Source organism: Camelina sativa, chromosome 5, assembly GCF_030686135.1.
Source record: "Camelina sativa cultivar CO46 ecotype springtype chromosome 5, ASM3068613v1".
Lineage (NCBI taxonomy): Eukaryota > Viridiplantae > Streptophyta > Magnoliopsida > Brassicales > Brassicaceae > Camelina > Camelina sativa.
This window is the reverse complement of record NC_141884.1, coordinates 22299328-22326134: the sequence shown is the minus strand read 5'-3', so window position 1 is coordinate 22326134 and position 26807 is coordinate 22299328. Positions and strand designations below refer to the sequence as shown.

At 31.6% G+C, this 26807-nt stretch overlaps 4 protein-coding genes and 2 long non-coding RNA genes across 6 annotated transcripts; 2 read left to right on the top strand and 4 right to left on the bottom strand.

The window, feature by feature from the left end:
- Positions 1 to 5384: 5384 nt before the first annotated feature.
- LOC104787196 (uncharacterized) lies at positions 5385 to 6384 on the top strand. Its single transcript, XR_767809.3, has 3 exons — positions 5385 to 5740; positions 5833 to 5884; positions 5995 to 6384. It is a non-coding gene; the product is annotated as an uncharacterized LOC104787196 (long non-coding RNA).
- Positions 6385 to 8309: 1925 nt separating this feature from the next.
- Positions 8310 to 8720, bottom strand: LOC104787197 (uncharacterized). The gene is made up of 3 exons (XR_767810.2): positions 8657 to 8720; positions 8497 to 8575; positions 8310 to 8369 (listed from the first exon to the last, which is right to left on the bottom strand). It is a non-coding gene; the product is annotated as an uncharacterized LOC104787197 (long non-coding RNA).
- A 1742-nt stretch (positions 8721 to 10462) lies between these two features.
- Positions 10463 to 12051, top strand: LOC104787199 (uncharacterized). Its single transcript, XM_010512730.2, has 2 exons — positions 10463 to 11147; positions 11424 to 12051. The coding sequence occupies exons 1-2, from the start codon at positions 10597 to 10599 to the stop codon at positions 11875 to 11877; spliced, it is 1005 nt and encodes a 334-aa protein (XP_010511032.2). The 5' UTR covers positions 10463 to 10596; the 3' UTR covers positions 11878 to 12051.
- A 193-nt stretch (positions 12052 to 12244) lies between these two features.
- On the bottom strand, positions 12245 to 13325 carry LOC104787198 (thioredoxin H7). Its single transcript, XM_010512729.2, has 3 exons — positions 12953 to 13325; positions 12643 to 12765; positions 12245 to 12522 (listed from the first exon to the last, which is right to left on the bottom strand). The coding sequence occupies exons 1-3, from the start codon at positions 13082 to 13084 to the stop codon at positions 12391 to 12393; spliced, it is 387 nt and encodes a 128-aa protein (XP_010511031.1). The 5' UTR covers positions 13085 to 13325; the 3' UTR covers positions 12245 to 12390.
- Positions 13326 to 19850: 6525 nt separating this feature from the next.
- Positions 19851 to 20351, bottom strand: LOC104789381 (uncharacterized). Its single transcript, XM_010515090.2, has one exon. The coding sequence runs from the start codon at positions 20349 to 20351 to the stop codon at positions 19851 to 19853; it is 501 nt and encodes a 166-aa protein (XP_010513392.2).
- Positions 20352 to 20480: 129 nt separating this feature from the next.
- Positions 20481 to 21512, bottom strand: LOC147944186 (uncharacterized). Its single transcript, XM_087512490.1, has 3 exons — positions 21107 to 21512; positions 20947 to 21002; positions 20481 to 20849 (listed from the first exon to the last, which is right to left on the bottom strand). The coding sequence occupies exons 1-3, from the start codon at positions 21510 to 21512 to the stop codon at positions 20481 to 20483; spliced, it is 831 nt and encodes a 276-aa protein (XP_087368616.1).
- Between the last annotated feature and the right edge of the window lie 5295 nt (positions 21513 to 26807).

The following is a 26807-nucleotide window of genomic DNA, read 5'->3' as shown; positions in this document are numbered from 1 at the left end:
TTTCACCATTGGAATTATAATATTTCTCTTTAGGTGTTTATCTTTTGCGTGTTCTTTGCTGTCTCATTAAAAACCTTTCATAGAAAAATCCAATGAGATAAAAACCATGATAAGAGAAAAAGAGTACAACCATACACATAATCATATTTTTTCCCCCTGAAAGCATCATCTTCAGTTTATGCATTATGATATATCTTTTTGAACTGTTATTAACAGAGCGTTAGTGTACAAAAACAGATATGAGCATCATATATTCTCTTGGGTCATTGGACTTCAAGTCATTTTCACCGCTTTCATAAGAAGATTCCTTTTTCATTTATCTGAACTTCAAACCCAAATATTCTTTTCAATACAATCTTCCAAATAATCATATTATACATAAGAGTTATTCTTACTCTCCTTGTAAAACTTTCTTTTTCAACTCTTCTTCTTAGTATGGTACTTCAAGACCATTTTATATGTTAGATACTTTTATCAACATACTTTACACTTGTTCTTGTACCTTTCTCTTAACAAGAACCACTTATAAGTGCAGAAGAGACAAGAGACACACAATTTTTCTTTGAAAAAGGTTCAGCAAATGCCTACATCCTCAAACTTTGTTGAAAAAACTTCTTGAACACCAGTACTATTAGTGTTCAATCCCGGATTTATACAATCCTAAGATTTTCTCTTAGCTTGTTCGATCTATTTTCAATCCATTATGAGATCCATAAGATCAACAACAATGATCTACACCCAAGTTTCTCACCTAGAGATAATCTCTCACCATTTTCTCCCCAAAGTTGTCAAAAGTCTACAAAACTTGTTCTGCCTTTTATAACGTTCTTGAGGGCTATAAAATATTGCTTCTAGCAATATAATCACTTTAAGAGATAGACTGAATCAAGTCTTGCTCTTATTTTCAAACTCATAAGGGATCTAGAATAGTTGCTTCCACCATAAGAGATTACATTTCTCATAATCAATATCAATTATTTGTAAGAATCATTGTACTACTAAATGTACGTTATATCTCAAAAAGATCTCCTAATGTTCCACTCATTTTAACCTTTCAAGTGTAAGGACTACAAATCCATATATTATCTCTTTAAGAGATTTAAACTATTTCATAGTTACTTCTTTCAATGATTAACCAATCATTCTTTGTGTACACTTTTCAATAAAACTTTTTATATTAACCGCGGTTTATGATCTTTGATTTTTATCTATAACATCATCAACTGCAACACTGCATGCAAACATATTACGACGTCGATTTGCTTTTTGGTTCCTTTTCCTTCTAGACATGACTCAACTTGTTGGGATTTTCTTTCATTATGATTCTCAGGTACCTAAATCTTTTTTCTTACTGAAACGACCCGAGCCGTTTTTTCTTTTTTAAAAAATTAATAATAATAAGAAGAATAATAATAATAATTAATAATTAACTAGTGGTCTCATACCCACTAGCCACCTAACCACAATCAAACCAGTAGATGAAATACTCACACATCTCATATGTGTTGTGGTGCAGGTAAAGGTAAAGTGTGATAGTGGAATCAAGACGATGAAGAGGAGGATGTTCTAGTGGCTCGTTGATGTGTTGTCTGGCTACTGTTAGGTTGCTAAAGTTAAGTCAGTAGAACACTGCTAGGTTGCTAGTATAGCCCAGTAGAATCAAGACATCTATCATTTAAATCAGTAGAGGAGGATGTGTTTTCTTTTATTTTTTATCTTTCATTTAAATCAAGACATCTATCATATATGTCTAACCATCAAGCAACAATCAACAAACAAACAACAAACCAGGACATCTGCATCGACCGACACCAACCCATGCATCGACCGACACCATCTGAGGTTGCATCGAATGACGCAAGCTTGCATCGACCGATGCAAGGTTCACCTGCATCGACCGACACTAACACTGTATCGACCGATGCATGCTCGACATTACACAAAATCCCTAAATGCATCGACCGCCACCTCCACATGGCATCGACCGATGATCCTAGGTCAAACCGCACCGTCCTCGTATTGCATCGATCGACACACATGCCGAGCATCTTTTTCCCCCAAAACTTCTTGCCGGATCTCCATTCCTAAACCATCAAAAACTCGATCCCAAGCCACAATAAAGCCTCACAAAGCCTCAAGCGACTCAACAACGTTCTAGCAAGCCAAATAACACATAAAAAAGCAAATCAGAAAAATCTCAAGCTTAGATAAGCCATGGTCATGCACTCACCTTTTCCAAGAAGATTCTGACCCTCAAACAAGCGGATCTACACTCCTAGCAAGCTCCTACAACGTTCCTTGCCTCAGATCTCCCAAGAACAGCTATGAATCTCCCAAAAACTCACCCAAAAGCTTAAAGACTTCTTTTTCCTTTTCTCAAAAATGGCCAAACTCGGCCAAACCCACGAGTTTTCCTCTTTTATAAACGATTCTAGGGTTTTTCCTAACACCAAAACGCAACGTTTAACTTAAACTCGTTCGCGAAAACCGACCTTGCATCGATCGATCGATGCACATTATGAAAAAGAAAACATCCATACAACAATAGAATTATTCATAACAAAATTGATATAATGAAAAAGAAAAAAAATTAAAAGAAGTCTTGAAAAATATTTCCCTTGAACTATTCTATTTATTATATAATGTTTGGGTTCTGAAAGTTAATCATTAACTTTGTGTAAAAACTATCAATCAAATTTTGGTACATGTGAAAAAACATTTAATTTCTTATCCTTAACGGAATAAAAATATATGTATATATATATATATATATATTCAAAACATATTTATGTTACTAATTGACATGTGTATATCTATATTAATATTTATTTTCTTAACCAAAAATAAAAACTAATAAAAATTTGGAAAAAAATTAATTACATATGCAAATTTAAGTATGTTATTGCTTAATTAGATTTTTTTTTTTGAATTACTAAGAGATTCTGGGCCTAGGCCCGTACATCTCCTCAGGCCAGGAACTAAAGTATTTTATATGGTCCCCTCCCAAGCGTTGTTGCTTAATTAAATTTTGACATGTATTAATTTTCTTAAATTTATTTTTGATGAATATTAACTAATAAATAATGGATGTTGACTTTTTTAGATTTCTTGATGGAGAAGTGAAATAATTTAAAGATGAGAGGGAGAGGATGGAGAAAAAAGATAAAAACGGGAAAGTATGAAGATGGGAGAGAAAAGAAGATGATGAAGGTGAAGTGGCATTAGTGCAGTGGCAGGAGGTAAGTCCATTTGTAGAAGGTACCATCACACCTGGGATCGAGTACCGGCTCCTACGAATGTAGGAATTTGGCTAATGGGCCGAACAGTTGTGGCCCAATGGTTGACAAAAAAAAATGATGAAGAAGACGTTGAGTTTGATAACTATGTGTCTAATTGGTAACCACTTACAGCTTTGGTACAGTATGTAACGCTTTGAAAGTTACCAATCTCAAAAGTATTACTGAAACTTTTATTAAAAATAATACTGTATATTTTTTTATATTTTCATATATAAATTTTTATTACAGTTTTGCACTATTGTGTTACAGTTCCAACTTACAGTTCTTTTGTACAGTTTTGTATATGTTATCAATCGGATCCATAGGATTAATATGGTTATGGTATAAATATATGTGTATTATATTTTTCCACGCAATTCTCGTCATAAAAATAATACATCTACTAGACTGTTGTTGATAAGACAAAGACATTATACGACTACACTAATAATAACTTCAATTTAAACAATAATAAAAGAAAAATCCAAATACTTCTATAGAATATGGATACATAAGATATGCATCATAAATTATTGAAATCTAAATAATCTTACGAATCTTAATTAATTTTATATTATAGAATACATAAATAAAAACATTTTATTATTTAGGAAGAAAAACATATGAAAGAATGATTTTTTCGGTTGACAAATCTTATCTACTTTCTTCATCATTTTAGTCCTATCAATTCCTTCTCCCTTCACGATTAGTAAGTTGGTATTTTCACTAGATGTCAAAGATTGAACTCCTTACAACAACAACAAAAAATGATCAAACATTGTTTAAATTTTTAAAGACAAACTGAAATCATCAATATGTGATATCTATCAGCTTTTTTTTTTTTTTTTTTTTTTTGTCAACCATTGGGCCACAACTGGCCGACCTATTAGCCAAATTCCTACATTTGTAGGAGCCGGGACTCGATCCCGAGTATGATGGTGCCTTCTACAAATGGACTTACCTCCTGCCACTGCACTAAGTTCACTTCACCTATTTTATTTATAATAGTGTACCTTCAAAACAAAATATATAATTTCGAGTTTTCTCCTTGACAGTTTCATCACTAGATTGCAGATTGACTCTAAATTCTTCCTGCAAAGAATGAAATTAAATTAATGGTTTAATGAATTTATTATATAAGTGGTAAGGGTTTTTGAATAGATATATATTGATCTCTATTCTTTTAACACGCTTACTGCAATATTGACTAACCATTTTTTGAAAAATCTAAAAACTCAGAAAATCAGTACAGATCATAAAAACAATGTGACTGAAAATTTCCAACCTATTGGCTTATAACATCTATTTATATTGGATTATTAAAACATATCTTAAGAAAAGAAGTTTGCACAACAACAAAAAAACAAAAAAAATAAGACAAAAAAAATTAGTTGGTATATCCGAGTTTAATTTCCAAGAACATAAAGAGTAATAACAAAAAAAAAAATAGTAACTGATATGTAATAAAATTTCAAAGTATCTCTTAGTTAATTAATGTTATTAGCATCTCTTAGTTAATTAATGTTATCAGCATCTCTTAGTTAATTAATTTTATTGTATTAAGAAAAGTGTCATATATATAAAACATAAATATGAAACAATCCGACTCATATTTTTTTTTAATTCATTAACTAAAAATCTCATACTCTTTAATTAACCTACTGAATTAAACCATAAAGCCAAACCAACAATAACCGGTAGAAACCAAAACAATACTCATAAACCAATTAACGAGCAAAAGTCGTTAAACAAGCAACATTTATAGAGAAGAAATCCAGAGTATAGAGAAGAAATTGAAAGTGGCATATCATGATGAGAAAATGTATTGGCAGTAGAAAAGTAGGAAGTTTTGGCTAAAAGTTGGAGATAAAAACACAATTTTTTTCATTGTTAAATCAGTTATAGATGAATGAGCATATGTCTGGAGGCCTACGACAACTGTTACCACACTTGACCAAGCTGTTGGAGTGAAGATTGCATGGCAACTTGATAAGCTCATTTTGGACAATGAAATGGACTCTCCAACAAACAAAAGGACCACTGGTTTATCGGTAAAATGTTTAATAGTCTATTGTTATAAATGCTATTAAAATATAGCTAAATCATGTTGATAAATGTATTTTTTTTTTTTAAACATCGCTCCACAGGATACAGATGCAGAAGATAATATAATCCACATCTATGCTTGGAATAAGGATGATGAATTAATTGCTGAGGGTCGTCTAGGGTCAACTGAACCAAAAGAACTGGTAAACGACATTCCGTTGGGTCCGAATGCTGCTATTGTCACGGTTGATGGGGTATTTAAAAAAGATAGATATCTGTGGAGGCCAAATGCTGAAATGTTGGTGATTGGTGATGCACTTGGTAAGAACATCCCATGGCCTATCCACAATATTCAAATGGCTTATTGTGTACAGGCAAGCAGGGATGAAAGGATGTCAAAAAGTAGATCACTTGGGGTAAGGCTCTACACTTTCTTAGTCTTAAAAATATATGTTGTATTGATGTTGTGATGGACTTGTGATAAGATTGTCTGCAATTTTTTTTGTAGAGTGTACAAGCAAGCAAAGATGAAACGATTTTCAAAAAATTGATCACCTGGGGTAAGACTTTAAATTTTCTTAATCATTTCTGAAATTTTCTACTTTAATTGAATGATTTGTTGTTTGACTGGTCTGGTGATGAATTGTCTGGAATTTTCTTTAATTTGTAGAGTGTAGGTAACAGCTCTAACACCAACACAAATGAGAAAAAGTGCATTCTTTTAGATTCCAATGGATCTGAAGAAAAGGTTGCAGAAGGTCGAGTTATCTCAACAAATCCAGAAGATAGAGTTCATTTTGTCGCTTTGGGTCCCAATGCAAGTAAGGTTTGGGTTGATGTTCCTACGATTGATGATGCCACAGTTTGGAGAGCAAATTCAGAAATTAAAATCATTGCTGATGCTTTGGGTAGTATAATAGCTTGGCCAAATGACAAACTTGTTTACATTTAAAACTCTGGTCGATCTTGTGTTTTTATTTTGTGTGAGGGTACTTGTTGTTTGTTTCAGACATGTACGTTTGATGATTTATGAAAATTTGGTTTGATCCAAAATTATGGGTAATACAATATAGCCAAAAATAAATTATTACACAGGTTCTCATTGCAAACAAAAGATAGCAGTCCAATTTATTGCAAAGCTAAACTGCTACAATATACATATCAATTATAATGTATAAGAAAGAAATAATAACGCTTATAAAATGCTATTATAAAATTTTCAATTACATTTTATAAAGCGCTATTGTAAACAACTATATCACAGCATACCAAAAAACCGCTACAATATATCACTAACCTATAGTCGCGGTCGATTACATAGTGTTTCTAACTTCGCTACTATAACCATAGATAGCGTTTTTTCGGACGCTATCAATGTCCAATTTTCCTGTAGTGCAAGAACCTATTCCTTGACCCGATCCAAGATAAATTCCATGAATCATACATTATCCATCATTCTCGTAGAGGTGAGTTCATCTTAATCAAAGATCCATCATAGTTATACTCGCATCATACTTTATCAGGTGTAGGCTATACCGTGTAGCCCATTGATGACCTGATTCTTTATTTGGGAGACCTCTATTATGAGCCGTCTACAAATTGTATCATAAAGTTATCAAAATGATAATAATAGATTTGGACAAATACTAAACTATTGTATAATTCATAAAACTTTTGTATTTAAATATCAAATAGTTTTTATTATTAATATATTTTATCATTCTTTCTAGTGTTTTTTTAAGGATATACTCGTTCATCAAAATGGTAGTGACATAATGACAACACTAATACAATCCAGAATATATAATTATATGTTCTGGTCTTTTTTTTACATTAAATTGCAATAGATAGGTCTATTAGCTAAATTTTTATGTTTGTAGGAAGCAAAAGTTGCTTCTTGGTGTGATGGTGCATATTTTTGATGGATGGTGTGATGGTGCATATTTTTGATGGATTTATCATTTGCCAGTAGAATAAAGTCACTTCACATTTTCTGGTTTTTAATAATTAATTTTGTAAACATTTGCCTTTTATGAATTTAAAGTTATAAAACAAATTTGCCTACTCATAGAAGAAAATTTTGAGATAATTCATATATATTTTTAAAAATTTGTCATTTAAACTTATATATTATTTCAATAGTGTATAATAGAAATCAATGAGAGACGCATATTATAACAAACTACTATTATTTCTCCTCGCCATTCTTGTGATAAAATAAAAAAAGAGAGCATAGAAACAGTATACAAGTAGAACAATAGAACTTGGGTTTTTAAGTTATTGACAAAAAAAAAATAGAACTTGGGTTCAATCAACAATCAAAGAAAGATCCAAACATTTTTATAAAACATGCATTTATAGTTAAGCACCATACAATTTAGTTATAGTCCAAATACTTTAACATATCATTATTTAAGCTTTGTTTGTCCAACAAAAAAAATATTATTTATTATTTAAACCAGTGTTCAAGAAAGCGATTTAGGACGCCGCCTAGGCGCCGTATAGACGCTAGATGCTCAGCAGACGTCTAGATAACCTGAACCGACTAAAATTGCATAAATTATATTTTAATATATATTTTTTATTTTTAACTATATATATTTAAATTATTAACTATTATAACTCTATATATAATTATAAACGTACATATGTTGTTAATGTAACTTAAATAAATGTGTTTTTCTAACTTTTCTTTATGATTTATTATTTATTATTTTTAACATATATTTTTACATAATTTTATAGATAATATTATATATATATATATATTGTTTTATATTGTAAACGTCTAAATCCTCTAAGTTTCGATTAGGCGTTTAGGCGCTAGGCGTTGGGTCACCGCCCACATAATGTCTAGCGCTATCTGGAACAATGATTTATTAAGCATATGATCATTATTAAGCACATGATCACACCATGGGCACCTCTTTTCATTGTTTGGGTAATAAATCTCATCTACCTTCCTCTGTATTTCGGTCTCATCAAATCCTTCTCCAAACACGAGTAGTGCGTTCATTTGTGGATAAAATTTTACAGAAATAACTCCTAAAAAATATTCGTAAACATATTTAAAATCCCAATTGCAATGTTTATATGTAATATTTATACAATATATAACTAACAAATGGTTTATTTTAGCTTAGCGTAACCATCAGATTGTGTTAACGTATACCTCCAAAACTATAAACACAGGTTATAGCTCTTTGCCTGTTATCTTCATAAGTATCTCCTAACTTGAATGTATAGTTCCCCTGAAAGAAAGAAAAAACTTCTAATGTAAGCTATACATGGTTATGTATGTGCACAACTATATTTCTATTTTTTTAACTTACCATTCTTTGAAACTTAAAAATTCGGACTTTGATTAGAGATGATAAAAAAAAAAAAAAAAAGAAAAAAAAGAAGATCTGATTGCAAGTTTGCAAATTAGTGGCTCCCCAGAACATCTATTTATATTGGACTATTAAAATCCACAGTTTTTATATGTTTTTCTAGTTACAACAATGTGACACTTGTTGACCAAAAAAAAAAAAAAAAAAACAACAACAATGTGACACTTAGTAATATTCAGCTTCCAACATCTGTATCTTACCCAAAAAAAAGCTTCCAACATCTGTAAGGTTTTATAAAGAATTTATCTTAAATCTAAATTAACATTCTTATATGGGAATATATATCTTTTACTTAGTCTCTAGATAAATGGTTTTAAGAAAGTGAATAATTTTGTTTTAAAATGTAATTATATCTAATTGAAATTAATTAATTATATTTCTAAAACTAAAAAATGTGAAAAAGAGAGAAATTTAACTATTTTCTCTCACAATGTTCACTAAATTAAAAAAGATATTATTTCTCCTAAATTGCGTTATTATCTTTTATAAAAAATAGAAATTAATGAAATATTTACAAACATAATATTATAATTTATATCAAATATCTTTATATAATCCAATTAACTTTTTAATATAATCTCAATAAATTTAATTTAATCATTTTAATTAATTATATTGTGATTGATTACATATCAATGTTGATTACATGTAATATTATTTTCTTAAATATTTGAAATCACCTATAAGAAAACCGTTTTGTGAAAATTATACTTTACACGTTTGCTGTTATATGAAAATAAAAATAAAAATAAAATTACTATTCACAACTTAGCAGAGTAAAGCTTTAGACATGAAATCTGGAACAAAAGAATGAAAAGAAATTGATGTCTTGAGGTGTTCTCTGTTTTGCTTTACATCAACTTCGACAACTTAAAATTTTGATTGATTTGTCTACCCTTGAGATTGTCACCATTTGCTAGTAGGGTACCAAGGAAAATGTTCATTTTGAAGTTAAAATTGCCGTTTATTATACACACCGTAGTTTGAAGAGTTTGAATCTGAGATGGATGAGTGACTAACCAATACCGCCGATTTAACTTTATGCATACCGTATTTTCATATTTATTAACTACAATTTCAAGCACGGCAATAATTGTAAAACAGAATAAAGGTCGAGACCTGTTTTATAAATCGCTAGGCATTAGTCGGACGGTAAAAGTGTATCTAGTGCATAGCAAGAAAATCGGAGATTCAACGGGAATAATTGGGGACTAATTTTAAAGTTATTTTATTAAATTAATAATAAAATAAAAATATATAGTACTAAATATATATATATAATTATGTTTATGTTAAAAGCAAAAGTATCAAATAAAATATAAAATTATAGTATTTTCTTTAAAATTACGGTAAACTCTTAAAAAGTAATTTTAAAAGAAATTTATATGATTTTCATTAAAAGTTTGTACATTAGTATTGTAAAACATCATAATTCTTTATTTAAATGTCTAAATAATATATAAATTTTATATTTGGCTCCAAAAATAATTGGTATACATAAAATTAAGTGGAAATAATCAGATTAGCGGATTATAATTAAATTAGATAGACATAATCGGATAATTGATGCTATGAGAGAATTAATTATTAATTAAGGTGGAGAAGGTGGTCTAGCGATTTTACGGAGCGTAATCGTGGTATGTAGGGATTTTTAAAATAAGGATTAAGAGTATTCAAAGATAACATTGTCTCCCATTACATTATGCTTGTCATGTTTCTTCTTCTAACCTTACTTACACACACGTACTCCACTCCTATCTTCTTTATCTCCTTACTCACGCTTTCTCTTCTTTTTCTATTCTTTCTCCCTAACTCTGTCTTTCTCATTCTCAACACTTTCTCGTAAGCTTCGTGAACGATTTCCAACTGCTGTTATCAAAATGGGGGTTGATTACTACAACGTGCTCAACGTGAATCCAAGCGCAACCGAAGACGATCTAAAGAAATCGTACAGAAGGCTTGCAATGAAATGGCACCCTGACAAGAACCCAACTTCAGACAAGAAAGAAGCTGAAACCAAGTTTAAAGAGATCTCTGAAGCTTACGATGTTTTAAGTGATCCTAACAAACGTCAGATCTACGATCAATATGGTGAAGATGGACTTAAATCTTCCGATGTACCTACCGCGTCAGAAACGGTGTCGTCTCAGCAACGGAACTACTCTTCCGTTAACAATGCTGGATTCAGGTATTATCCACGTGATGCTGAAGATATTTTCGCTGAGTTTTTCGGTGCATCTGAGAAAGTCTTCGGCGGTGGTGGTGGTGGGAGGTTTAAAAGTGCGGAGGCGGGAGGTCAGACGAATAGGAAAACTCCGGTGAATAGGAAAGCTCCGGCTATTGAGAGTAAACTGGCTTGTACTCTAGAGGAATTGTATAAAGGTGGGAGAAGGAAGATGAAAATTTCCCGCGTTGTTCCTGATGGTTTTGGGTTAGTATTCCTCCATTAACTCTCATGATCGTGATGAGACGTCGCCATTTTGATTTGTTAAATTCCTACTTCTTTGATTCATGTGTTATCCAATGGATGGTCTTGTGTATAAATATCTTCGTGTTCTGTTTTTGTGATGAATCTTGAAATTAGTGATGTTAATGTTAATATTGTTTGTCATCTTCCTTATTAGTTTTCTTGTTGCTATATTTGATTTTTCTTTGGTTAGTTTGGTTTCTTGATTGTGTCAGTGTCTTAATTATGTTTTGATATCAGAAAGTCAAAGCCGGTGGAAGAGATCTTGAAGATAGACATAACACCAGGATGGAAGAAAGGAACAAAGATAACATTCCCCGAGAAAGGAAACCAAGAAGCCGGTGTTACTCCCGCGGATCTCATCTTTGTTATCGATGAGAAACCGCACTCGGTTTACAAAAGAGACGGTAATGGTCTGATTGTAGAAAAAAAAGTTACTCTTTTGGAGGCGTTGACAGGGATCACTATAAGCTTAACGACATTAGACGGGAGAAATCTGACTATCCCGGTTTTGGATATCGTTAAACCGGGTCAGGAGATAGTGATTCCTAATGAAGGAATGCCCATCTCTAAAGAACATTCCAAGAGAGGAGATTTAAGAATCAACTTTGAGATAGGTTTCCCCGCAAGGCTAACATTGGAACAGAAGACAGATCTCAAGAGAGTTCTTGGTGGAAGCGGTATTGGCAACTAATTCAAGATAATCTTGAATTCAAATGTCAATTCAGTGTGTACATATACAGAATTGATCGGTTTTTATTTTCAGTTTTGATCTCATTTCTTGATGGCGAAATAGTAACAAAAATTGATCTTTCTTTTTTTGTAAACGCTCTCGATGATGTAATCCAATTTATCCTGATCCTTTAAAATCTTCTTCTAGTAACCTTTGGTTTTTACCCTTTTTTTATTTTTCTACCTTGATAGGAATAAATTTTATACCAATGTGACTACCGCTTAAGAGATTATAGTTTTTGTGCTCATGTCAAAACACAGAATAAATAACTCTTTTGTTTTTTTTTTGCGATCATGTCAAAACATAGAATGAGTGATGATGTCTCAAGGGTGTCCAAACATATTGTGACAATTTTATTCACTCTTTGAGAAAACGACAAACCAAATGGTATAAAACCCAATTTCAAACAATCAAACCACACTCACAAGTAAACTTCTTTTGTTTTGTTTTAAGGAAACAAAATAAAAACCTTAATTAAGCACTAAGTTTTTCAATCTTGTTCACAAGTTCAACAGGTTTGGCTCCAACAACCCTATCAATCTCTTCTCCTCTCTTCACTAAAACAAAAGCTGGAAGGGTAATAGCTTTGTATGTCTCAGCCACATCCTAGAATATATACCAAATAGCTTAGTCTTGAAACTCAACGTTCATGATTTTAGTTACAATAAAACCACATATATGAGTACTCTTCTTCAAGTAATAATAATTAATAAAAAGAGTAATTACCATTAGCTTATCCACATCAACCCTAGCAAACACAACGTCTGAGTACTTGGAAGCAATCTCTTTAACTCTAGGTTCCATCGCTTTACAAGGTCCACACCATGCAGCTGTGAAATCAATTACTAGCTTCAAAACCACAAAATTTTCCTAAGTTAGCTTTATCAAGAACAAAACCATTTTATTTGCATGTAAACAAAACTGGAAAATACAAACAGTATAAGATTCACCTACAAAACCATTTCATTCTTGGATGTGAGACTAGTTTGGTTACAGAATTGAAATACAATATACGTGGTTTTCAAGTAATGCATACCAATTTATTTGAGCCTTTCATGGAATCGAAGAGAGATCGCCATTGTCTTCTTGATTCGATTTCAACAATCATGGCACTCTTGGTTCCCACTGATGAATGAACATCATGCACAGATGAAACATTGGAACCCATTATATTCTGAATGTCTATGTATGAGGAAATTATATTCACTTATTTGCTTGTGACTGATATGTATAGAAGAGAAAGATGGAGGAGCTTTATATAAGTTTTAAGTCGACCAAGTTTGTTCATTAAAATATATACGTTATTGCAATGGAATATGATTCCGCTTGCGATCCTTCTCTAGCCATTGGTTTATTATTTCAAGAATATGGAGCGTATCCCAATTTAGTTTCACATTCATGTTCCATTTAGTTGTTTGATATTCTCCACTACATAAAAATAAAGCTGGTTTCAAGGAACTAGGTAAGCCATGTCATGCACTTGCAAACTATTTCGTTTTATTTTTTTCTGTGGATAACAAATCGCGACGGATCGAATTTTTAATATAAAACAGTTAGGTAATTTGATTTTGTCATGAATTTATTTTACTTTATTTTTTCCACACTATTGGAAAAAAAATACCTTTATTCGCAAGCGGAGTAATATGCACCATATACCTCAAGGATCCAATACCTAAATAATCTACTTTTATCATTTTATGTTACTTATTTAACCAAGAAATCACATACCGCGGGACAAAAAAAATCTTTATGTATATGGGTTGTTTGGATGTTAGTTACTTATCTTTCCCATTACCTTTTTTTTCTTTTTTGCTGGTGGCCTTGGTTTATGTAAAAACATTTTCTTTTCTTTTTTTTTATAATAATTTTACGTCAAATCTTACAGGAGAAATTTAAAATGAAAAACGAGAAAACAAAATGTGAAAAGCACAGGTTGTAAATTGTTATTTGGCGTATTGGTTTTTCTTCAGGAGCTGTCATCAAACTCTTCCTCAAGCTTCTTATTCCATTTTGGTACTTGAGAAACGTACATAATTAATAGGAACAATAATCGAAAACGATTTTGAAATTGATTGATAATTTATTCAATTTTGATAATTTATTCTACTTTTGGGTGGGACAAGACATGCACGTACGTACATAATCTTTTTAACTTTTTCCCCCATAAACTTTCACATCTTCCTCTCTTGCTCAGAAGTCACAACTATTCTAATTCGAACTAGGAATTGTGAATCAAAAATTTGATTTGGTGACGATCGAATATCTTAATTTTTGGAACATGTTGGAAGGGTTTCACACGCCAAGTTGAAAATAATACTTTTTCTTTTTGCTCGAGTTCAAATAGAACTGAAAGAAATTATAACAACTTCAGCCAGCGAATTTCATCAAAAACCAAATAAAATTAAAAAAAAATCAATTTACAACGATCCATTCTGATGCAATATAGTCTTTTTGTGTTTTTAAGGATTTTTCTTCTGTATAAATATATATTTTGAAATTGGAAAGTAGTAACTTTTGAAAAGAAATACATAAAGATGATGTATAGCTGAGATAATTCTTATACAATATGTTTATTTTAATACTGGTAATTCATAAATTTAAACTATAGCTGAGATAATATATAGGTTTTAGATTTTCAAATATGTCTTAATTAAAAATGTCATTTTTGATATAGTTTTTGTCTTTGAATTTATTTCGGTTTTGACTTTATCTTAATTTATGAAAATGTTACATAAGTTTAGGGTAGGCAGATTTCTTTTCCATTAAAAAATCTTTAAATTGCTTTGTCAATGGTAAAGGTCGCATGAGTGCTAGCCACATATTTCTTTATTCCTAGGCTCGATGATCTGCAAAGATTCTGATATATTTCTCCACGATCTGGAGAATAATAATATTCCATGAAATGTCATCCATACAATTTTATATTATTGATTTCTCTCTCTTTCTATTTGTGTGAATGACACAATTAGTTCAATACCTCTGTTGTTATTTTTTTGGAGTTTTTTTTTTTTTTTGGTATCACGTACTAGGCAAATATATTACAGTCAAGTATAAAATATTAGAATTGTTGTATTTGTGCAAAAGAAAAAGAGCGGAAGATCTGCCAGAGACTTTGATACAATTGTGCAAATGCCAGAGAGCTTATTCCTTGAAATTTACAATGATTTAAATCACAACTCTTCTTAGCTATATACAAATTTAATGATGAAAGAAGATGCTGCAGCGTCGAGAAGTCTAAGAAAAGAAGAAGCTGCATGCTGAACTAAATACGAGAAGCCGATGAACCTAGAAAAATAATGAGGTGCATATTCAAATTCCTTTGCGGGAGTATACACAAAAGGTTTGCTTGAGAAATATATTTCTTCTTTTTTGCTAAGCATTTTTTCAAAAGAGTGGTGGTTCAGTTGGAATTGGCTTATTGGGTCATAGTGGACTCGAACTCTCAACTCCTGACTTGGAATGGGCAGCCCAGTAGATAGCTAAACCTGAACCCGACCCAATTAATTGAGAAATATAGTATTAACAAATTTATGTTTTGGAGATAAGGTTTTTGTTGTAATATAATATAATTTCTCATTATTGCTATATTGTACTTTCTTTTTGGTATTAATGTGAAGTATTTATACCATTTTCGAATTTTGACAGAAATTCTAATGAATACAAGTAGCGAAAAAAAAAATTACAAAATAAACATACACCAAAAACAACAATAGAGAAAAGCGTTAATCTAAGCAGAAACAAAAGAAGAAACATTGATTCCGAGATGTCAAACTCAAAAATTTGCATGATTTAGTTTCCATCCTAGTTGCCACGAGCAAACCAAATAGCTATACTTGCTATGAAGATCCTAGCTAGCTATCAATAACATGAACTCAGTCTTGCTGCTGCTCACTGTCATTTACCGCTACATTATAACCCACCCACCTTATGCTGAAAAGCTAATGCTAGACACACACACACACTAGATCATACCTTCTTTTGGTTTTAATATAATGTTAAGAGACTAGATCATCCTTAGCCAAGACCACACAGAAAGATCAACTTACTTACACAGCTCAACATTGTAACAAGAAATGGTTGCACAGCCACAAACACATAGAAAAAATAACCCTAGAAGAACATTGTGAATTTTAAGACTCAACATGTTTCGATATTTAATCAACTAAGGGTGCAAATGGTTGCATAGTTGAAAAGGTTGAAAGAGTTGGAAAAAATTATTCAACCAACTTTCACCATTTGAATGGAAAAGGTTCAAAAAGTTGAAAAAAAAAACTATTTAACTCACTCAACTTAAAAAATTGAAAAAATAAACTAATTCTACAGCAAAAATGTTTAACTTGTTCAACAACTATTTTAAAGATGAATGGCTTAAAGATTATTCAACTCAATTTTGTCCAATTCACTTTTTCAATTTTAAGCAACCATTTGGACAATTAATCTTACACACCTTTTAGTTCTTTGGTACATACATTGATTATATTGTCTAAGCTGGGCCGAAACCCATATTTCACTAAAGCCCCATTTAATAACATCAACGATGTTCAACCCTCCAATCTCACACAGTAAATAAAACTTTATTATGACGTTATCCTCCTTTTCTTTTTCCAAAGATTACATTCGTTTGATTTTTTTTTTTTGTTAAAGGATGTAGGATTACATTCCTTTCTTATGGCTTATTTTGACTTATGACGTGTCCAACGCCTCACTATCAAGTTGGTTCAAATAACTGTTGTGATTTAGATTGAAAATTCGCTTTCTCAGGGATTCTAAAGCGAAGAATAAAACTAAAACTGATGTTAGCGCAATACGTTATACGTGTATGCTGACGTATGTAATACGTACATTACATATTCATGGCATTTTCGGACGTAGACATCAATTTTTTTTTATAACTTAGGATGATACTATCAATTATCAAAGTATCAAGTACCAATTTATCAAAAAATAAACTCAGGATGATATGGGTCAATACTAAACACAGAGGTCAAGAACAAAAATATACTTCAACTACAGTTTATTTAAGCCGTCCGACTTCTATATAACTTTAAAAATGACCAAGACAAGGTCTTTCATCTCTTCATTTGTAATTGAAAACATTATTATGGACAACTTCGAGCATCCTTTGTAGTAGGGATATACAACGTTTAGTTTGTCAAAACAAAAAAATTATTAAAAATAAGTAAAAAGATTATTAAGTGGCGATATCCCAAGAATGGGAAAGGTTTCAGGAAGGGTCCAATCATAATAAAAGTTCATATTGACTTTGTACGAAATTGGAGGGTGGGATGGTAGAATGTGTGTATTACATTATCACTAAAATTAATCATCCATTTTAACTTTGTGCATATGCATGGTTTATTATTTTTCAACTCGAAATCCCAAAAATCTAGCATCCACTATAACATGTCCACCTTTCCGGTTCTCGCTGTTAAAATTTTCCACTTGTGTCGATCATAATTCATAATCCACCTAATTACTTATCTTTTTGCTTTTTTTTATTGAGAAATAAGAAGGATTATTGGTAGATAGATTCTACTGATATTAGTAACATTTGGGACTCATCTAACACAATGTTTTCATAACTAGGAAAGACAAGAGAGTCACTGCAAGGACATAAATTATTTCTTTGGATCTTCTCCACGTGTGGAGGTCGAGTTTTGTAGCGACACAAGTTGTCTCGAACTAGTATATCCAAAAAAAATGAGCATCATCATCCACTCTGATTATATCGTCTGTGCTAGGTGATCAACATTCAATCCTGAGGTGTGTGGAACGGTTAGGAGACTGAATATTGTTATTTGTTGAGTCTGTACTCGTTTTACTTTATGCTTTTATCTTTTCAAAACGGAAAGTTAACTTCTCATATTTTCCAAGCATGTGCGTGTATATGAAAAAATCATTTTCCCCGTTAGAGATACTCGTTGGCCTCTTAGGGTAAATGTAAGTTACCTAACACGAGTTATATATTGTGAAATTAAAGAAGTCACTGGTGCATGTGACTTTGATTTCTCGAGGCAATTTGACCATTCGCATTTGAAGAGCAAAGGTGGAAGGTGATTTTTCCCATCAATTTTTTGTTCGGAGTTTTGTAAGATCGGAGTAAAAAACATGTAGACTAACCGTATATATATTTACACATATTTTGGAGTTAATATATATATATATATATATATATATATATATATATATATATATAAAAGAAATATCATTTCATCAGGACTATATCTAAGGACATCAAAAGTCCTATTTTATAATTATAATCTATAGCTTGACATTATAGAATACGTACTATAAGTCTATAATATTCTCCTTTTTCCATTTTGGCGACATATGAACACATCCAATTTTTGTTATTCCTTTCCAGTTTTTATTGCTAGAAAAGAATAACATAAAAAAAAAAAAAAAGAAGATTGATGCTAAGCGGGTCTCATAATTTGATGGTATACATTAAATTATTATATATCCACGTAATTATTTCTTTGTGGATTCATAATTTGATCCACAATTAAAGAAAAAAGTCAAATCGTTTGACTTTTGTAACTACAATCTTTTATACACATTCTTTCAAAAAGTGATGTCCCGAAAGCAAAAGAGAAAAGTCTTATGAATGGTAATGGCTATAATAATATTTGAAATCCAATCTCTTCTGTTCAACTGAAAACCATGAAGTTTCTATCTATGGAATTAGAGGATCGAGTTATCAATACCTTCTACTGACATAGTAAATACCTTATAGTTGTTAGGTTATTTTTTGGTTTTTTTTTTTTGTTTTAAAAGGCATTTATAGTTGTTAGGTTTCACAGTCTTCTAAATTAAGCTTACGGTTTCCATTTATAAAAAATAGATAAACAGCCAAAAACTAGACTGCCTAACGGCTAAAAACAGACAGTATATGTATACATTTTTCGCATAATTATTTTGACTCGTTGGAGATGAAATTATTTTAAACTTTTCTGTAATTCAAAAAACAAATTTCCTCTCGCGAGAAAGAAATAAAGTGACAGAAACCGTGAAGTGAGGAACAATTGTTGGCCGTTCACAAGAAAAAAAAAAAAGGAGGAATAATTGATGGATTAGGTCTATTGATAGACATTCACAAGACTAAATGAAAGTGACAATGATTTATAAATTCTAACTATATGGAAATAAAAGAGTTTCACTACTACTTTGGCTTTCAACAATATTCATATTATTGGCATTAATATAAAAAATATACCATTCATACGTTACGTATAATGATGTATATGAACAACGAAAAAAACTTGTATGAAAAAAAAAGAAAACACTTCACTGTACATTTATATGTAGTCTAACAAAAGCCATTAACGCCAACTCGTTGAAAACGATTCTTACTGAATTTTCGTCTTTTTGATAACTTAATTTTATATTGCATTCATTCCCACGTGGTTATATTATCACATATTCACATTGCATAAAAACATTAAACATGGTTGGAATGTAGATGATTAATTTTATATAATTGACTTGTCAACACTTATTAGTTATCACATTTTTTTTTGACTAGGGTATATACTTATTTCTTATAAAAATAATTGGACTGGAATTCAAGACTAACTTAGACGTTATAAAACGTTAGAAACTTTTTTTTTTTTCAACCAAACATTAATAATTAAATTAAAAAAGAATTTCATGATTGGTTGTCCAAACAGGAAGACAAGAGTTTACAAATAACGATTCAGAAGGTAAAGATCTTGAAGACCGAGCAAGATAATCTGCTCTTACATTGATGTCGTGAGAAATCTTGACTAGGGAGAAGGATGGCTAGAAGGGGCGGAGCTGCGAGAAATCCTCCAATAAATTCGAGAAAGCGGGCCAATCATGTGGCGTCTGGACCATCGCAACCAGCTCTGCACAATCCGTCTCGAAGGCCTGACAACTAACTCCAGCCGCCAGTAAAGACTCCATTACCCAGATCAGTGCTTGTAATTCTGTATGTAGGGGAAAAGGCCTCGTCTGAGACTCCGAACACCCAAAAGAAGCGTGGCATCATCTCCATTGCAGTACCACCAACCCAAACCCTGAAAAGGGTCCGTTCCTTTCCATGAACCATCAACCTGACAACAAATAGAAGAATCCCTCTCCTCCACTAAGGGTGGAGGGAGGAGGTTGCTCACTGTATAAGATTTGGCTTCCTCCCAAATTAATTTATCAGTTGCCGCCTGATCTATAATCTCAATTGGCTCTAGCTCAATACCCTGGAAAACCTTTTTATTCCTGTTTTCCCAAAGTGACCATAAAATCCAGGGGAGAGAAGAGATGATATCAGAAGCCCCGGCTTGAGAAGACGCCCTCCAAAAAATGAAATCTAAATTCGCATAAATAGAGGCATATGGAAAACCTCCTGGTTCCAACTCCCAAATACTGCACGACCGGGGGCAAACAAAAAGTGCGTGGTTAATAGTCTCCATTTCCATCGCCAAACCGCACCGCTTACACAAAACATCACAACGAACTCCCCGATACGCGAGCCGTTCTAACACAGGAAGAGTACCCGACGTAATTTGCCAGAAAAAATGTTGAATCTTCGGGGGTACATCTAATTTTCAAGACTGAGCCCGCAGAGAACTGCACGATGGCCCATACTCCACTTCCGCTATTAATTCCCGGGCTAACCGATAACCTGACTTAACCGAATACTTGCCTGACTTAGTATAATGCCATAATAATCTATCCGGTTGAGAAGTTTTACTAACCGGAAAACTCTGAATAAGTGGTATATCCACGGGATCAAAGAACTCCTCTAGAATAGGCAAATGCCAATCCTTTATAACTGGATTAATTAAATGATTAACCATCAAACTCGGGAGTAAAAACCTCCCCCTACCATTCACAGATCTTGGACGGATATCCGGTAACCATGGATCCCGCCAAACCGAGATGGAACAACCAGAACCTACAGCCCATCGCGCTCCCTGTTCCACCAATCCCTTAGTTGAATAAATACTCTGCCAGGCAAACGAAGGATTATTCGGTTTATTTGCCATAAGAGGATGTTTGTTCCTGAAATACCATCCTCTCATCACCCGGACCATTAAAGACGACGGATTGTGAATTAACTGCCAAAACTGTTTGGCCAGCATAGCGTCATTAAATTGTTCCAAAGCTCGGAAACCCAAACCCCCTTCACTTTTATCTTTGCATAATTTGTCTCACGCAACCCAGTGCAAACCTCGAGCCTTATCATTAGATTTCCACCAAAAAGTGGAGATAGCACTCATTAATTTAGATGTCAACTCCTGTGGTAATTTATAACATGACATAACATGTGTTGGAAGTGCCAAAGCCACTGATTTAATCATAATTTCCTTGCCCCCTTTCGATAAGTGCTTCGCAGACCAACCATTTACTCGATCATCCAAGCGATCCTTGACATAGCTAAAAACCTTAGTTTTCGAACCCTGCATGTTTTCAAGAATACTCAAATAAGAGCGCATGCCGCCCTCCTTAGAAATACCAATAACGGATTTCAACTGAGATCGTATATCCGACGGGACCTTCTTACCAAACATGATAAATGATTTTTCCAGATTAACTTCTTGTCCTGAGGCTCTACCATAATTACCTATTATATCCATTACCGTCCTATATTCAGTCGCCTCTGCCTTACAAAAGAATAAACTATTAGCTTAGACTGTTTAAATGTTTATAGTGGCCAACCAAAAAAAAAAAAAAACAAATCACAAAGAATTTGCTTACCAGTTTCGAACAGCAAAGCAAATGCACAACAACACGAACACCGACTCTTCACTGGACCAGTTACCACTTCTTAGTATTGATAAAATTAAAAAGATCATAATTTGTATCCAAGAAAAATTTAAAATTTGATATAAACCGCCACATTAAATATTTTTTTATCATTTGCTTTATTTTTATCTGATTTTGTCTAAGGTATTTTTTTTCATCTTTTCTCCTGTAGAAACAAAACTACAGATATTGTACCAATATTATTTGAACCAGAAAGTGTGTGCTACGTAAAATCATAATTCTATAGATCGATATTATTGTTTTTTCACGTCCCAACAAAACTTTAGGTCTTTTTCCACTTAACAAAATCGAGTTTCGGCCCCCTACATGTCACACCTTGAAAACACTAGCTACTTCTCTAAACTGTGGTTCGGTGAAGAAAAGGTTCTCAATTTTTTTTGATGAATTTGTCAATTTTAACACCAAAAAGGAATTTTTATTATTAGGAACATTTGCAAAAAAACCTTCTCTTGTTGTCTATTTTCAATAATACCATTTTCAAAATGACTAAACTCTAACATTAATATTAAACCTTACTCCTAAATTAATGTAAAATAGAGAAATCAAACCTAAAAATAAAAATAAAAATTAAAAACAATTTAACACATTGTAGTTGTGTAAAAGATGACAAAAATGAAAATGGCCAAAAAAATGGATATTTTTTAAAAATGATATCTACAAAAAAAAAAATTATAACAATTTCTCCTATATTATTAACATAAAGCAACACTAGTACAGAACTTTAGAGTATATTTTCTAGATGTATAAAAAAAACTGTGTGTTTTCAAATATTATATAATTATACAACTGTAGTCGTATGCATAACTTCTGCAAATCCATGATATAGAAGACCTATCACAGAAGTTTTTCATTTGCTATATTCCGGAACAAATGAAAATCTTCAAAGTAACGATATAAAAAGATCCAATTAGCAACGAGGTCGCATCATTATAATTGCTTTTGAAGAATTTATGTCCAAAGTTACGAACGATTTTTAGCCATTCAAGGAGGAGTGAATATCGGCTTTATAGCCCAACATGGATTTATATCATCCTCCATTTTCAGGAAATATCCAATATATCCTAAAAGATTTTTTTAAAAATTAATCAGATTACTTTTTGTATTGAGTTTGGTAAAAGCATTAGTTAGTTCTAGTGGTAACGTCTACTGTTTGATCCACCTGCTTCTACAGATTAATATGATAAAAAAGTATTGTTATTTATACAATTAATAGATCTCTATTGGGTAACCATCCAAATTTGTTTCTAGATTGAAAGTGCCGACCCAACATAACATGTCTTAATCGGTCTCACCAAAAAAATAAAATAACATGTCTTAATCGAAATATTTAAGACTTCAATATTTAAGACGAATATAAAGTTTTGGTAGATAGACTTAAGTGGTCCAATATCAACTGAGATCTTTGAGACTAATCGAGATTACAAATTTAGATCGATCCAGATTATGAACGGATATAGGAATAGTGATACAGTATCATATGCTACATTTCCCTTTCAAATATAAGATGTTTGAGATTTTTTTTGGTTTTGAAATATAAGATATTTGCACATCCACATATAAAAGAAATAAGAATTTTTTTAATTAATTAAGTGCTTTTTGTGAACTAATGTTTTCTTATTAAAGAAATGAGATATTTTGACTAAAAGTATAACTTCTTCGTATACTAACCTCCTAAACATCCTATTGAAGTGGACAAAGTTTATTTTTGAATATTCTAGTTTGAGAAACATGTTTTTATTTTCTATATATAATCTTATATGTAAACAATAGTTTTAGAAGTAAGTCTACTCCTATTTCTCTATATAAGTAATATCGTGTAACTTTATCATGAAGATAATCAATAATAATTTGCACAACATTTTTAATGTCTGTAATCTTAGAAATGTATGCATGAACATATGAGCATTGATGATTTACGTTCATGATCCAAGATCATTAGGCTGGTGATGTAAGTGGATATTGTTTCAAACTACCGTCTAACCTTGACTCAAATACCACTTGTAACTTATCAATCATAATGTTAATGGACATCCGATTCTCTGGAAATCTTACTGACCCATCCATAGGATTTACTTTACTATCACAGTCGATCACTCATAATTAAAACAATTGGTACACGACTTGTTGATTGTATACGTACCAGTTTTAAGACTAAACTTTAAAAGAATATACGATAGTATGTTGAAAAGCATTAAGTAATTAGTTGACTTTTTTATATCGTTTCTGAAGCACATTTCAGGGGTGAAAAACATACTACGTGTCCAAATTTTTTGGACATATCTATAACTGGACTGATAGTTTCATATCCAGCCTCATTCAATGAGTGAATCAGTTAAAAAATTTCGACGCACCGTGAAAAATCAAACCCTAATCGAATGTTATTTTTGGATATTGTTATATAATTTAATATGAAAACATGAAAATCTATCTATTTACGAAATTAGAAATTTTCATAGTTTCTTTTCAAATTTACAATTTTCATAGTTTCTTTTCAACTTAAACAAAAGTATGATTGTATCACCACCACATCGCCAAATTTCTACCCGTGAGCATATAAATGTAGTTACCCGCAAATATCGTCAATTTGACACTCACCCTACCGTTGTTATTGTTCCTGCAAAAACATTATCGCTAAGTAGGAGTACGCCCTACGAACATGCTACTCACTTCCTTTTTTTCTTTAAAAAAAAAAAAAACTTAATATACACAACCCAAAAAAAAAAAAAATTAGAGAGGATACCCTATAACAAATCAATTGGGCTGATACTTTTAAGAGTTTCGTGGAAATGTAAGAACATAACATAAGTTTGGCAAATATTTACATATTTCATAGTGTAGATATGAGAAAATACTTACTCAAATCGACAAGATTAGTTGACAATATTGTAATAAAAATTAAAATAGCAAATAAGCATGTGTTCAAACTATTGTAGTCTACTGACCGAAAGTAGAGTATAAGACATGTAAATTCTTTGAAAACCCGGCGCTAGACCCCACATATGTACTTCACGGAATTTTCCATACAAAATGTTTACGATGACATCTAAACTTTTCAAATATATAGATCATCTATACTACTAACATACACATGGATTAACAATAAAGTTTATAAATAACATTCAAACAGGTTTTCAACCTACATAATTTTGGACGTGACTTCTTCTGTACAACACTTCAAAAAAAAAAAAGGTTAATGGAAAGTAAAAATTGATCCAAAGATGGACCCAAGGGGAATGTAAGAATTGATCCACTATAGATTAAAGAAAAAATTTGTGGCCACTTTAAAATGCGGCTGCCAATGCCATTGCTTTCTTTTCATTGTACTTGTGATTCAAATTTTCAAACTCACACCACCTGTGTTCTTTTTTTCATCTTCTTTAATATTATACGTATTATATAAATACAAAATTTCATTATAGTCATTTTAGATGCATTGCACTTGGAACTTAGACACCAATTTTTCCTTCTTCAAGCCGACTAACCATCCTGTGATTGCCGCGTGTACAATAGATCCAATACAACATTTTTTTTTCCTTAATAACTATAGATTTGACGAATCTAGGTTATAATTACTAGATTTAGGGTCCATATATTCTTCTTGAATCTAAAACTAGTTTTTAAATTAATTCAAATGAATGTGTAAATCACCTTTTTGATATCGGTGTTTAGACACATAGTTTGATCCACAACTAAAAGATGAGTAGTCTCATAGTTTAACGTAGAAATCATAATCAAAACAAACCATTCTTTTGCAAGGAGTTTAGCTCTCGTGCTTGATGACCTTGTAGAGGTGACAATGCCACTTATCCTGAAGGTCACCAATCAGAAGACAATTGCATGTTATTTAGATGGGGGTATATAGAAAATTTAAATGCATTTATAATTTACACATTTTTTTTCTTTTTTCTATGTCTAACAAAATGAAAAAAATTCACATTGTATTTGTATCTAAACATGATTGTGGTTTCATTATAATATTTAAAGTCTGAAATCGATCAGAACCGAAATAATTAACACACGTCTTATCTTGGAATATTATAAAACAGGACGAAGCTTTTTACGCTGCATTTGACTCTTTTTTTCTTGAGGATAATGGAACCATAATTATGTAATGTAATGTTAAAAACTAAGCAAAAACTTGCTAAACAAAATGGAACCATAATGTAATGTTTAGAGTAAAACAACATGATATATTGATATGATGTCTTGTGGGTTTTAATTTAATTCACACCGACAACCTTTTTGACTTGCTTCCCTGTCTTTGATACTACCCACACAGAGATCAAAACACCATATTGCTATTTGCATTAAAAAAAAAAGACGAGCATTAAAAAAACAATTCATAAATGTTCCTTAAATCTAATCATTTCTATTCAAATAAGTGAAACACACTCCAACACCTAACCTGCCGATTCCTTCATACGATATACCTTTTGTATTAGATTAGATTAGACTAATAGAGGAAATCATTCGATGCGACGGTAAACCACTTGGATACAATAGGCTTTTAAGATAATATACATTTTATATTGAATTACCGACAAATGAATTTATAGGCATTGTGAAATTTACGATCCCTAGTCTTATAGTGATACTTATTTGCCGACCAAAAGAAGTAGTGATATGTATTTATGTTTTAGCGTCATATTAAATTTACTTAGTTTCTTATTATTCACAGTTAACTTTTAAAAAGGCCTTGAAACTGAAATTATTATATATATAATATAACATGGCTACAAATTTTGTAATGAAAATTTCTCTAAACAAAAGTAGTCACATTTATGAAATATGTTAATACATTTTGTAGAGAAATGTTACCATGTCTCACAACTTTGCTACTCATATAATTAGTTTGATACAAAATTACGGTAGCTATTTTACTAGCTTATTTAATTTATAAAGAAAAATTCAACATCTTATTTTGATTTAATGTGCATATATATGCTAAAGAAATATGTAGCAATTGTTTCTGAATAGTTGTTGGGAATTTCTCATCTACATCCACTTTCTTATAAACTATTAACACACACACCCACTTTCTACTATCACTATACTTTCTTTATGTAAAATTATCATTTACCCCTCAAACAAAACAAACCAACTCT

Coding starts and splice junctions, on each gene's coding strand:
- LOC147944186 (XM_087512490.1), bottom strand. CDS start 21,512: ATGGATATAATAGGTAATTATGGTAGAGCCTCAGGACAAGAAGTTAAT. Junction 21,003..21,106: donor ATCTAATGATAAGGCTCGAG/GTTTGCACTGGG, acceptor CTGGCCAAACAG/TTTTGGCAGTTAATTCACAA. Junction 20,850..20,946: donor GTCCGGGTGATGAGAGGATG/GTATTTCAGGAA, acceptor TTGGTGGAACAG/GGAGCGCGATGGGCTGTAGG.
- LOC104787199 (XM_010512730.2), top strand. CDS start 10,597: ATGGGGGTTGATTACTACAACGTGCTCAACGTGAATCCAAGCGCAACC. Junction 11,148..11,423: donor GTTGTTCCTGATGGTTTTGG/GTTAGTATTCCT, acceptor TTTTGATATCAG/AAAGTCAAAGCCGGTGGAAG.
- LOC104789381 (XM_010515090.2), bottom strand. CDS start 20,351: ATGGAAATGGAGACTATTAACCACGCACTTTTTGTTTGCCCCCGGTCG.
- LOC104787198 (XM_010512729.2), bottom strand. CDS start 13,084: ATGGGTTCCAATGTTTCATCTGTGCATGATGTTCATTCATCAGTGGGA. Junction 12,766..12,952: donor TGAAAGGCTCAAATAAATTG/GTATGCATTACT, acceptor GTGGTTTTGAAG/CTAGTAATTGATTTCACAGC. Junction 12,523..12,642: donor TTGATGTGGATAAGCTAATG/GTAATTACTCTT, acceptor TATATATTCTAG/GATGTGGCTGAGACATACAA.